The sequence below is a fragment of the Benincasa hispida genome, chromosome 5 (genome assembly GCF_027475165.1).
Source record: "Benincasa hispida cultivar pf3 chromosome 5, pf3_genome.v1.1, whole genome shotgun sequence".
Taxonomy (NCBI): Eukaryota; Viridiplantae; Streptophyta; class Magnoliopsida; order Cucurbitales; family Cucurbitaceae; genus Benincasa; species Benincasa hispida.
In genome coordinates, this window is record NC_143482.1 from 4423379 (window position 1) to 4435834 (window position 12456).

A 12456-nucleotide genomic window follows, 5' to 3' on the forward strand; every position below is an offset into this window, starting at 1 on the left:
ATGAGTTCATATATCTGTATTTTGGTGTGCAGAGTTCCTATATCAATGCTACTTGGTTCAATTTTTTGTACTCTAAAATAATTTGTCTATATGAACACTATTTTTTTTATCTTATAATTCAATTATTATATCAATTCGGTTTTTTGTATTCAATTATTGTTTTTTAAATAATTTTTATTTTTATTGTTTAAAAAAAAGTCAGTCAAAATTTAAGATTAATTGTAAATAGTCAACGAAGTACCAACATTTAAAAATACAAAATTTAACTCTAAGCTAGGGATGGATGTATCAACTTTTTTTTCTAAAACATTTTTCCACTTTTTAATACTATATATATATATATATATATATATAATTTTCAATCATGACTTGAATTTTGAAAAGAGTCTTCAAAAATTCAAAAGTAAGGAAAATAAAAAATAAAATAAAACATAGAAATAAACGAGTGAAAATAGTATTTATAAATTTAATTTTTAAAAATTACTGGGAACTAAATGGTTATAAATTGTCAGTTAAATATTTTAATGAGACATTTTTTTGCTTCAGTTTGATTTTAGGAATTTCGTTGAGGTTTTTCTCATATATATTCACACATGAGTTTTCTATTGAGGTTTTATAATGAGCTTTTGAATAGTAGATTTTGAATATTGATGTTGTATATGAAGAGTTTTTTTTTTTTTTTTTTTTTTTTTTTAAAAAAAAGAAATTGTGTACAAGAATTTAATCCAAAATATTGTGATTTTTTAATAGACATTATATAGATAAATAATTGATATACTAAACAAATAAAAATGAGAACTTGAATGACATAATTTATAGATAATAAATTATTAATGTACTCTATCACAAGACACTGGAGGAAAAAACAATGTATGTAACTTGAAGGTAAAATATGGATGCATGGAACTAGATTGGTATACCATGGTTTCTTAATAAAATGGATATAGTGGAAAAAAAATTATGTCCGAAGTATAATGAAATAGACTCAATAAAATAGTAAAGAAATAAAAATGTAAGTGGGTCATAGGAAGAGAGGAGAGAGTGATGAGAGTGACGATCGGATATGAGAAGGGAGAAGACGTAGGAAGTGGGGGAGGGGGGAAGAAGTTGAGAGAGTTGTTAAATGAGAGTCACTGTACACATATTAAAAGAAGTGAAAAGGGAAGATGGTATATCAGTAGGTCAAACGTAGAATATTGAACCCCAAACAGGCCCTAAATTATCTTTCATCTCTCTCCCCCTTGAAGGACCAAAAGGGTGGAGAACATAATTCTAAACAACTCGAGTATTAGAAAAATGATATAGATATAAAATAAGAATGAAGAACAATTAGACCATCAAAATAAAAAGTTTTCTCCAAAGGTACATTTGAGAACATGTGTCATAGATTATGGTACATGTAACAGTTTCCTTAAATTAAATCCTAACAGTCTGAAATTAAAAAAAAAAAAAAAAGAAAAAAGAAAAAAAAAAGTCTTGATTGTTGACAGATATATTAATAGGGGTAGAATGACTTTAATATGGCCCAAAGGGTATCAGCTTCTCCTCCATCACAAAAAGAAAAAGAAAATGGTTAGATTCCATGGCCTATGGAAAAGCCTAAAAGAGAGAGAGAGAGTAAAAGGCCTTGTTGGTACCTTATTATCCTTCTTTAAAATGGCTTTTTAAGAATATTGTGATTCAAGGTATTGTAAATGTTAAGGATGTTGTGTTGTGAATAATTAGGAATTACTGTTTAGCCTCCTACTTCTCTAAGGGGAAAAGGAAAAAACAACTTTATTAATGACACTCACAAGAATAAACTAACTTCTCCTAACAATAGCTAAGCAAAGATACTCTCACTCACAAGACATTTTGCCAAACATATTTCGATGCTTAAAATAATGTTAACTTGAGGTATTTTTAGTAATTAATAAGTTAATCTTTGTGTAACTATATTTATGAATCTCGTTGTACTATTTAGAAAAAGATTTAATGAGATTGTGACGAGTTTGAGTAGTACTAAGCATCAATTAGGTGTATATACTCTATCTCGTCATCTTGTCCTTCCCTTGATGATCTCTTTGGCCCTCTCGAAGTGACATGTGGCAACTGGTATTTGTATAACAACATAAGAAAAGCTCAAGTCTAAACCCAATTACAGATTGATGAGATTATTAGTTACTATACGAGTTACCTATAATGTTAACTTAGATTAGACATAACTAAAATTGTTACAAATATCATCGCCCAAAAAAAGAATTTTCTATAGACGGCTAAAAAAATATGTTCAACATGTTTTCTTAAGATGATGTCTTCATGTTCACCACCATTCTTGAGTTGGATCCCTTTTATAATTTTTTTGACCAAAAATAATTGTTTATGTGAGCTAACAACTCATATATCTTATAAAGATCGTCTCTCCATTTAGAATCCTCAAGTTAAAGTTCAACTATTTGTGGAAGATAGAAATTGAAATCTTCAACTAGTTGAGCTATATGCCTTACGAGTAATACCAAATAATCCAAAAAATAATAAATTTAGCAATAAGATTCTTATCTTCATATATACCCATTTGAGAAATTAAATACCAAACATTTGATCCAAATTTGAATGATGGGCAATCTTTGACTACGAAGAGTGGGGGTTTTCTTTTTTATGTATATTCATTTTTTTTTGGTATAGGGGAAATTAAGTTGGAGTTGGTATAAATGAAGGGTAAGGGAAAGCCATTTTGTGAGGGTGACAAATAGTTTAGGGTTGCTTATAAGGTATGTCCTAATGGGTGTCCCAGTTGCTCCCTAATCAGATAAATTGGTGACTATTAAACAAAAAGATGACACTGTTGTTGATGGAAGTTTGATTGTGATCCATCCTTGAAAGACATGATTATTAATTCAATGGAAGCATATCCACCTTGTCCAATTACTTTGAAATTGAATTGAAATTTAGTGACTAAAATCATGGAATTTGAAGAAACTATATACACTCACCCACTTTGCATAACCTCCCTTCCATGTCTTTTTGTTTATTTTGGACCTCTATGGTATGATTTAGCTCGGTTCGTTGAGAATTCCGTATTGAAAAAATGGTGGGACTTTACCAATCATTGAAACATATATAGATTACTCTTTTCAATGTCAATTAATTTTGGAATAAAACTTTATGTTTCTCTAATATAGTAATAGAGTTTATGAAGCCAAAACAAGTATTCGGTCTAAAATTAAACAAATCAAATAAGAGACACTATCTTTAGAAAAACATTGTTGATGATCTCACATTGAAAAGATGGAGGGATCTCATAATTTTTAAAACATTCATGAATTCCTTTTCCCATTATCCTTTGGCTTTGAGACTGAACCCTATATTTATCTAATACCATTTGATAGTCATATTATTTATGGTTTTCTATATATTTCATGAAAATTAAGTTTATAAATATTATTTCAACTCATAATTATTTTCTTGCATTAATATTATTACCAACCTTTAAATACGTCAAAGCTAAATTTTGAAAACGGAAAAAAGAAAAAAAACTATTTTTAAAAACTTGATTTTGTTTCTAAAATTTGTTTTAAACACTTTGAGAAGCTTACTAAAATTGTGAGAGAACATATCATTTAAAGAAGAAAATGAATTATCAAACTGGACTAATCATTTTAATTTCACTTTTGTATTTTGAAAATTATGCAGGTTTTGGCCCAATTTTTTCGAAAAATTTTCACCTTCATTTAGAATACATTTAATTTCTAAACTAGATTTTAAAAACAAAATAAGTTTTTTTAAAAAACATGATGTTTTCGACATTGGTTAAAACTTTTAACGTGGCAAATAATATATAGACATGATAGATGAACTCACTTGATATAATATTTTGTTTTAATGACGTAGATATTGATGTTAACCAATATGAATTTGGATAAAGGTTTAATAAATTATTTTAAAAGGCAAAAATAGGTATAGGACCAATAGGTTGTAATACAACTTTTGATTAAATTATTTTCTCAAAAAAAAAAAAAAAAAAAAAAGAAAAAAACAACTAATTATAAGTTCAATTACAAATTAACTTGGCCCATCAATTTTTTTACGGCTGGTAGAAAATGTTCAATCAAATAATAGAGATGATAAAGAAACTACCAAACTTTGTTCTTTACCCATAAATTCATGATCCCTTCTGGTTTCAAATCATCTTGGGGCCAAGGGATGATCGTTGGTCGAATAAACTATTTTAGCTTTTCGACCTATTAAATTTGATCATGAAATTAGATTTTCCTTCATATCATGCATACTATTTTCACCGACACAATGTTTTTACATAAAAGTGAAATGAAAAAAAAAAAAGAAGAAAAAAAAGAGAACTCGATAAAAACTACGACTATTTTCAAATAAAAGAAGATGAGTCAACTTATTTGCAAATATAAAAAAATGTCACTTGATAAACCAGAATAGACATCTATTACGATCTATCGGTATCAATAGATAATTACCCTAAAAACAATTATCGTTGATTTATGCCGAAGAAATACTATAAGAAAGGTTTTGATCAATCATATCAAGATAGGAAACTGGCATGTGATTTGGTTGCTAGTAAATGATGATTAATGTTTTGGAGTAAAGTGCAATAATTCATATATTGTTAGCTTTTCATTTATATATATGTATAAATTACACATGTGATATGTGAAAGAAGCATCCCATGCAACTATTCAATCACTCCTTTCTTATCACATTGAGTAGTTTCCTACCAACTTAAACTATACTTAAATCTAATGTTTTAAGCATTAATCATGTGACATAATTTATAATTCTATTTTCATAAGCTGAAGGGTCTAATCAAAAAGCAAAGATTTTGATGAGACTTGCCAATTTTTTTCTTTTTTTTTTTCTTCTTTTTATTTATTTTTTAAAATAGGCATTAATATGGTACCCAAGTACAATAGTACATTGTCCACACAGATATTTATTTCAATTGTTAATTAAATTACGAAAGTGTCATTATCTTTTCAGTTTTATGTAAAACAATGATTAGGTGTAACTTAGATTACACTTAAGTTTATACTCTCAACTTATTAACCACACAAAAAGAGAGCTAGAAAAAAAATTTCTTTTAAAAAAAAAAATAATAACACATGACAATATTTTATTAGACAATACTTTGGATGTACTAAAATGGGTGCATCTAGGGGAGCACCCAATTTTTTTTCTTTTATGTGGGCAATTTTAGTGCACATTATTGATATATTGTTTGAGCCCATATAATAACTTCTTCATTAAAGATGATTTTTTTTTACCAGATTGGGTTTTGTTTTTTTTTTTTTTACCTTTTCATTCAAAATTTAACCAAATTTAAAAAACAACTGCATTAAATTTTTCAAAATTTGATTTAAATTTTGAAAACATTAATTTAAAAAATAGATAGCAAAACTAAACGAACATAGCAAAAGAAAAAAAAGGCCAACAAACTTAATCTGCAAAAATAAAATATAAAATGAAATGGTTAGTAAATGGATCGGACATACATTATTGATAGTATATTACTTAATATGTAAACTCATAGTTTTTTTTTTAATTTAAAAAGAATAGTACTAAAATAAATTTCTCATATTACGAGAGAGAAAAAACTCGATGAACATGAACTTAAAAAAATAATTACTGTCGAAATAAATTGAAACCAAGATTCAAAGTTCGAATTTGACACTCAATGGCTCCAACATTCCCTGCATTTCCTGCAATCTTAACATCATCCTTACTTGTTTTAAACCGACTGTCCCAATAGACTAACATGAGTACTTTCAACATGTTTTCCAAGAAGGTCACCCAACATAGAATGCTCCAAGTTAAGCACACTTAATTTTGGAGTTTCGATGATTGAGCCAACGAAAAGGAAGGTGCACTTCGTTGGTGTATGTAGTAACTTTCAATTTTATTTTAAGTCTTTGCTAACCATACTTCCATATCCTCAAGATCTCTCTTATTTAGATGTGATCTCCGTTCATTCACGTGCTTCTATAAATTCGAGCATTATAAAGAGAATCAAATCTTTCACTTTAAGGTTAATAATACAAATTTTACGCCGGTAAAACTATACTCATTTAGATAAATAAATTTACATTGAGGTAAGACTTTTTAAACTTACAAAATTTTAAAAGTCCATTTTGATTTGTTATGTCTCTAATCAAAGAATAGCACCAAAAATTTATATCATCCACCATCCCCTCTTGTCCCTCTAAAGGCTTGTTTTTTTGTGGGAAAATAATAGTGAATGTATTGATATCCATCCATTAATAGAGGGTGCAGAGATCCTAAATGGAGGACCTTTTTCCCTCAAACTTCTTCAAATGGAGTGGTCCTCAACCCTCTTAATGCACATCTTCTCATATTTATTATTTATTTTCATTAAATTCATTCTTTTAGAAGTGAAATGGGAGAGAGTTTGAAGTGATGGAAGTGATTGGAAGAAAAATTTTCATTTAGCCATATATTCAATCAATAAGTTGATTTTATATTTGTACTAAATTTTCAGTGATACATTATAATCGATATACAACAATGAATCGATATTTTTATTTAATCACAAAAAAATCAACGAAGTATAAAAAGATAAGCGACAAAATGTTATTATGTAAATATAATATAATTGATAAACATTTTAACTAATTATAAAAAGTAAAATATTTAAACACTTTTAAAATTTTTAATTTTGTTTCATTTTAACTTTGAATATGTCACGACTTGAATCAAAAAATTGAAAATTTGAGGATTTTTAAAATTCATAGATCTCACCTATTTGACATGAAATTGCCGGTTCAAGAACTAAGATTATAATTTAACCTATAAAGAATTTGTGAATTGTGATCGAGGTAAAATTTCTACTTATTATTACTTGCATTAAAAAAAAAAAAAAAAAAAAAAAAACTTTTGAGCGATATGATTATATGTTCGATTTTATAAAAAATATATTTTTTTCCCTTTTTATGGTTGATTTTGGGCCTTCTCTTTTACTTAATTTTGAGTTATTTGTACGCAAATTTCTTTTGGAAAAGTCTAGTCCCTATGATTTAATAAAATATTCATAGAGAGGGTTTTAGTAAACAATAGGAACAAGAAAAAACAATAGGGTTACGTTTTTCAAATGAGATTAAACTCTAACTTTCAAAACTATAGGGACTAAATTCGCCTAAATTTATGATTGAACTTAATTTTTTTATTCACTCACTCATTCATATTCATATTGATTTATTTTGTCGACGCCTCAAAATTCAAATTTTTAGGTTAAAGTTCAATTCTAAGAATCCCATCAGAGGTTAATTTTGACCTTGTCCGTTTATCACAAGATAATTGAACAAGAAAAATCCTAATTATTTATTAAATCATCAATATCAATATTTGACACAAAAGTATTAGATAACATAAAATCTCACCTAAAAACTAATTGAGAATGAGTAGTTCATCTGTATTATAGAGTGTGAAGTCTCTTAATTTTTCCAATATAAAATCTTTAATAAAAAGTTTAAGTTATTTGGTCATAGAATGAATTTAATCACAATCATTTGATACATTTTATACAATCCCCTCATATTATTCTACTTGAGTACTATTAGCTTGAATCCCCAAGCTCAACACAATTGACTTTTTTTCCCTATAGAAAGAGAATATACATTACACAAGACACTAGAATCTCACAAACACAAAAATATAACTTTCTTAAAGTTCAACAAATGGAAGGTAAGGACAAAACACATCTAACTCTTAAAACAAATGAAGAATGTCTTAACCAAATGAACAATGTTTAAGTTGGCAAAAGTTTGATCTAGAAGTTTACTAATCTAGTCATAGTTAACTGCACAAGATACAAGTTACAATCATCTATCAGGATAGTAGCTTATGGTAAATTTGATTATATTAATACTTGAACAACGACCCTTTACCTTTTGAGTTTTGAAATTTATGTATTAAATAAAAGAAAAAATGACGTTGTAGGTATTTAATCTTCTACCCTGATATTAATGTTAAATCATTAATCAATCCAAAAACTTAAGACCACGTTCATTTTCCAAGTAATAAATCAATCTGAGATGAAAAGTGGATCTCACAGAAAACTAATGAATAATATTTTATGAATTATGAACAATAATAAAAATAATTTATTACGATTATAATAATTCTAATTACGGAACAAGTAAACATGACCAAAGTTTATGGATTATAGTAAATTTAATTATAATCATACTTCAACATGTCTGATCATACAGACGATCTTGTCACATGATCAGTATTGAATGCCAAAGGGTTTTCTCTCATACATACTTTTGCTCTTCTTTTTTTCCCCTTCCCCCCTTTCCCCCATCTTCCACTTCTTTACTTTTTCTTTCAATGTTCTAAGTTGCAGCATACTTCACTCATCTTCCTGGACATGGGAGACACTGACATGACAAAGAAGGAAACTTGCAGCTGCAACTTTACAAGTAAATAAGTGAAAACAGTGAAAGTTTTTCAACAATGACATCACACTCTACTAATTATAGTAGCCAAATCAATATGGAAAAATTACAATTTTACCACTTATCTTTTCCATGGTTAGCTCTTCAATTACCAAATGACATGACAGCAGCCAAAAAGAAAAAAAAAAAAAAAAAAAACTCTAAATATATCTCAATTAACTAAGACTGTTTTATCAAATATAGAAAAAAGAACAAATTTTTTTTTTGTAAACATAGCAAAATGTCAGTCTATCAATAGTCTCTCAGGGTGTGTTTGTGACAAGAATTATCCTAAAACTATAATAATCACATCTTACTACAATAAATAGCATTTTGTAGTTCCTAATTAACTACAGACAACACTATTTCAAAACCTCAATTTGCTACGGTATTTACTATTTACTACAATTTTTACTATTTTACATTCATCATTTTTTTTTCCTACAGTGTTTACTATTTTCTTCTCAAATTAAAATAATTTATACCTCAAATACATACTATTATGACCAAAACTAAAATAATCTACATTTCAAACACAAACTATTATAACTCAACGATTTATCCCAAACATAATAATCAACTTTTTGTCCCAAACATCCCTCTATTTTGCTATCTTTGAAAATATTGTAGTTTTGTCATTTAAAACAATTTATCACTTAACTATGAGAGAGAAAGAAATACAAACTCTTACCAAACATGTCTTTTACTCAACCCTAACCCTAAAATTGACATATAAATCTACCTAACTACTGGTTAGATTAATCTTCTTCAATCATTGATAAAAAGAATGAAAGCTTCAAATATTTTATATCATAGGAATTTATCTAACCAATAAGAAATTAAAAAAAAAGACCCTTTTAAAAAAATTATACATAAATGTTTTTATAGAGTTATTTCAATTTTAACAGTTTGGAAGCTGAAGAACCATCAAGAAAAAAAAATTAAAGAAATGGCCATCAAGAAAAAAAAATTAAAGAAATGGAGGGGGGAAATAATAATGTTGAGAAAAGTGGGGGTAAGAAAGGAAACAAAATCTGCAAATAATCTGTAAAATTTTATATGAGCATTGCAAAGTTGAAACCCAAGTACATTGTATATGTTCCATCAAGTTTTTTTTTTTTTAAAAAAAAATTAATTTGTTTTTGGGAAAGTAAAAATTGCAGTACCCACTAACAGTTCACTGCTGGTCTCACCAACACTGTTTTGCATCAAAAGCATAACAATTTATGATATAATCCCAATGGCTGTTTTTGCCCTTTTGAAGTTCCAAACAGAAAAACACAGACATATAGAAAAGACAATTGATCAACCAATATACAAAACTAAACTATATATATGTATATAAAAAAAAAACTGAAATAATATACACACATGATCATATTCTATGGAATATTTGACTTAAAAATACACAAATTCTCTAAATTTGCATATATTAGTCATATCATAAGTACACAATTCCAAAAAAAAAACTCAAATATACACACATGATCATATGCTATCGATTTGACTTAAAAATACAGAAACTCTCTAAATTTGCATATATTAGTCAGATCATAAGTACACAATTCCAAAAAAGAAAACCCACATGAAAATCCCAAGAAAGAGATGAGATTGATGATTAAATTTGCATAGTAATAAGTACACAATTCCAAAAAAAAAAAAAAAAAAAAAGAAGAAGAAGAAGAATAGAAAAGAGAAAAAAAGAAACAAAACACTCAAATGATCATATTCTATAGAGGATTGGACTAAAAAATACAGAAAATCTCTAAATTTGAATATTAGTCATCAGATCATAAGTACACAATTCCAAAAAAAACAAAAAAAAAAATACCCCATATGAAAATTCCAAGAAAGAGATCAGATTGATGATTAAGCTTGCATATATTAGTCATAAGTGCACAATTCCAAAAAAGAAAAAGAATCAAACATTAACACATGATAATATTATATGGATTTGACTTAAAAATACACAAATTCTCTAAACTTGCATATATTATTAGTCATATTATAAGTACACAATCCCAAAAAAAAAATAAAAATAAAAATAACCCACATGAAAACTCCAAGAAAATAGATCATATTGATGATTAAATTTTGTAATCAGAAAGTGGGTTACACCTTAAAAACATTAAAAAAAAAAAAAAAAAAAAAAAAAAAAAAAAAAAAAACCCTCAAATTAAACCATCATAATTTCCCTCTTTATGAGGGAAAAAATTTAGTTAAATTTGAACTAAAACCCTAGAATTGATTTTAAAAAGAAAAAACATAGAAGATCAAAATAAAATTAAAGAAGAAAAGGGTACCCTCTAATTGCCTTCCTTGATCATAAAGTGGAAATTTTTTTCCTTAATTTTTCAATTAGCTCCATTAATTGATTGAGAAATTTGTTGTTGTTGCTGTTGAGGACGCTTTCTTTTCTTCTTCTCATAGCTAATTCCTCTTGCTTTAGATTGTAAATCACGAACTTCTCTAAGATAAAGCCGTACAGCTCGGGCACCAAAAGGGTTAGCTTCGGGCATCCCACCATTCTCTTCAAAGGCTGCCCGAAGTCTACCAATAAGAGCATCAAGGCTGCCCCAAGCTTGACGTAAAGGACAAGGGCAAGGGGCAGGAGGATTAGGGTGACCGTAAAAAGGGCAGATTGGTGTATGAACTTTGGTTTTACCAAATTGATCTAAATAACGAAGGAATTCAAGAACATGAGCTCCACTACATCTTGAAAGAGCAAGTGGGGGTCTATGATTTTTAAGGTATTGACAAAATGTGTTCCAATCTCGTCGTTTTTGATTCTCGTAACGACTCGAAGTCGACGACGACGAAGAACCAACAACTAAATTTTGAAGAGTAGTATTGGAAACTACTAATCCAAATTGTTGTTGATTGTTGTTGTTGTTGAAACCTTCAAATTCAGGGAGTATTGAATCCATTTTGGATCTTGGAAATGGAAGAGTACTTAAATTTGTAGAAGGGAAAGGAAAGTTTGGATTTTTTTTCTTTCGGGGGTAGCTAGGGTTTTTTCTTATTTTCTTCTTCTTCCATGGAAGGTGGGGGTGGGGAAATAAATATTGAGAGGGGGAGAGGGGAGATGGATGGGATAGATTTTGGTTATATTAAAATGGTTTGAGAATTGAGATTATTACTTTTGATGGTTATTGTCTGTCATGAAAAGAAGGACAGTGGACAAAAAGAAGAAAATCTAAGACACAAGATTTGATTTATTTGATTGGAATTATTAAATTTGTATTCTTGAAGTGTGTGTAAGAAAGAGCCTAAGGGAAGGGAGAGAGAAAAGGGATTAATTTTTATTTATTTATTATTATTATTATTATTTTGATGAGATTGATGATGGGAAATGAGAAGACTTCACCTCTTTTGGGGTTTCCCTACATTGTTTTTAAGCTATAAACAAGAAATCCCAGAAAGGACTGTGTGAAACAGCTGATTTTATTTTAAAAATCTTTGCTTCATTTTCTTTTTGGGTAGTTTTGGTTTGTGAATAAGTTCTGTTGTTTGGTTTTAACCCCAAAAATAAGTTTGAAGAGGACAATTAATTGAATTTTGTTTTCTCTTTCTTAGAGTTATTATTCTTCAATTGAAATTGTTAAGAGAGAGAAATTTTGATAATGGTACTTTCTTTTGCTGAAAGGAGGTGGACAGTAGGTTAAGATGGAGACAGCCAAAAAGCTTGAAATGTAAAATTCAAGGGAATAACATGATATGTTTCAAGACCCCATCATCCAATCCAAATCTCCCAAAATGACCATATTGCACTTGATGTTCTTAAAACTAGTACATTAACAAAAATTAGAGGAAAAAATTAATCTATATTGGGAGGTGATATCAATTAAAATCTCATATGAATGATCGTATTAATTTAACCCCTAAATTTTTAGGGTGAGCCAATTTAGATCATTTATTGGTAGTTTATAATTGAGTATTGTACTTAGTTTCTTTTAATAATATATTGGGACAAAAGATCCAACAATGAGTATGAAGA

The 12456-nt window shown here is 28.1% G+C and overlaps 1 protein-coding gene across 4 annotated transcripts; it reads right to left on the reverse strand.

Annotated features, from left to right (window-relative positions):
• Nucleotides 1–7595: 7595 nt before the first annotated feature.
• Nucleotides 7596–11602, reverse strand: LOC120077668 (protein LIGHT-DEPENDENT SHORT HYPOCOTYLS 3-like). 4 transcript variants are annotated; one of them, XM_039031622.2, is made up of 2 exons: nt 10763–11602; nt 7596–7618 (listed from the first exon to the last, which is right to left on the reverse strand). In XM_039031622.2, the coding sequence occupies exon 1, from the start codon at nt 11384–11386 to the stop codon at nt 10814–10816; it is 573 nt and encodes a 190-aa protein (XP_038887550.1). In that variant the 5' UTR covers nt 11387–11602; the 3' UTR covers nt 7596–7618; nt 10763–10813. The 4 variants fall into 4 exon arrangements, with proteins under 4 accessions (XP_038887550.1, XP_090169630.1, XP_038887549.1 ...); XM_090313504.1 differs by lacking the exon at nt 7596–7618 and adding an exon at nt 8166–8436; XM_039031621.2 differs by lacking the exon at nt 7596–7618 and adding an exon at nt 8166–8402 and having other exon boundaries at nt 10763–11601.
• Between the last annotated feature and the right edge of the window lie 854 nt (nt 11603–12456).

Excerpts from the sequence above, each read along its gene's own strand:
- LOC120077668 (XM_039031622.2), bottom strand. The coding sequence starts at position 11,386 with ATGGATTCAATACTCCCTGAATTTGAAGGTTTCAACAACAACAACAAT.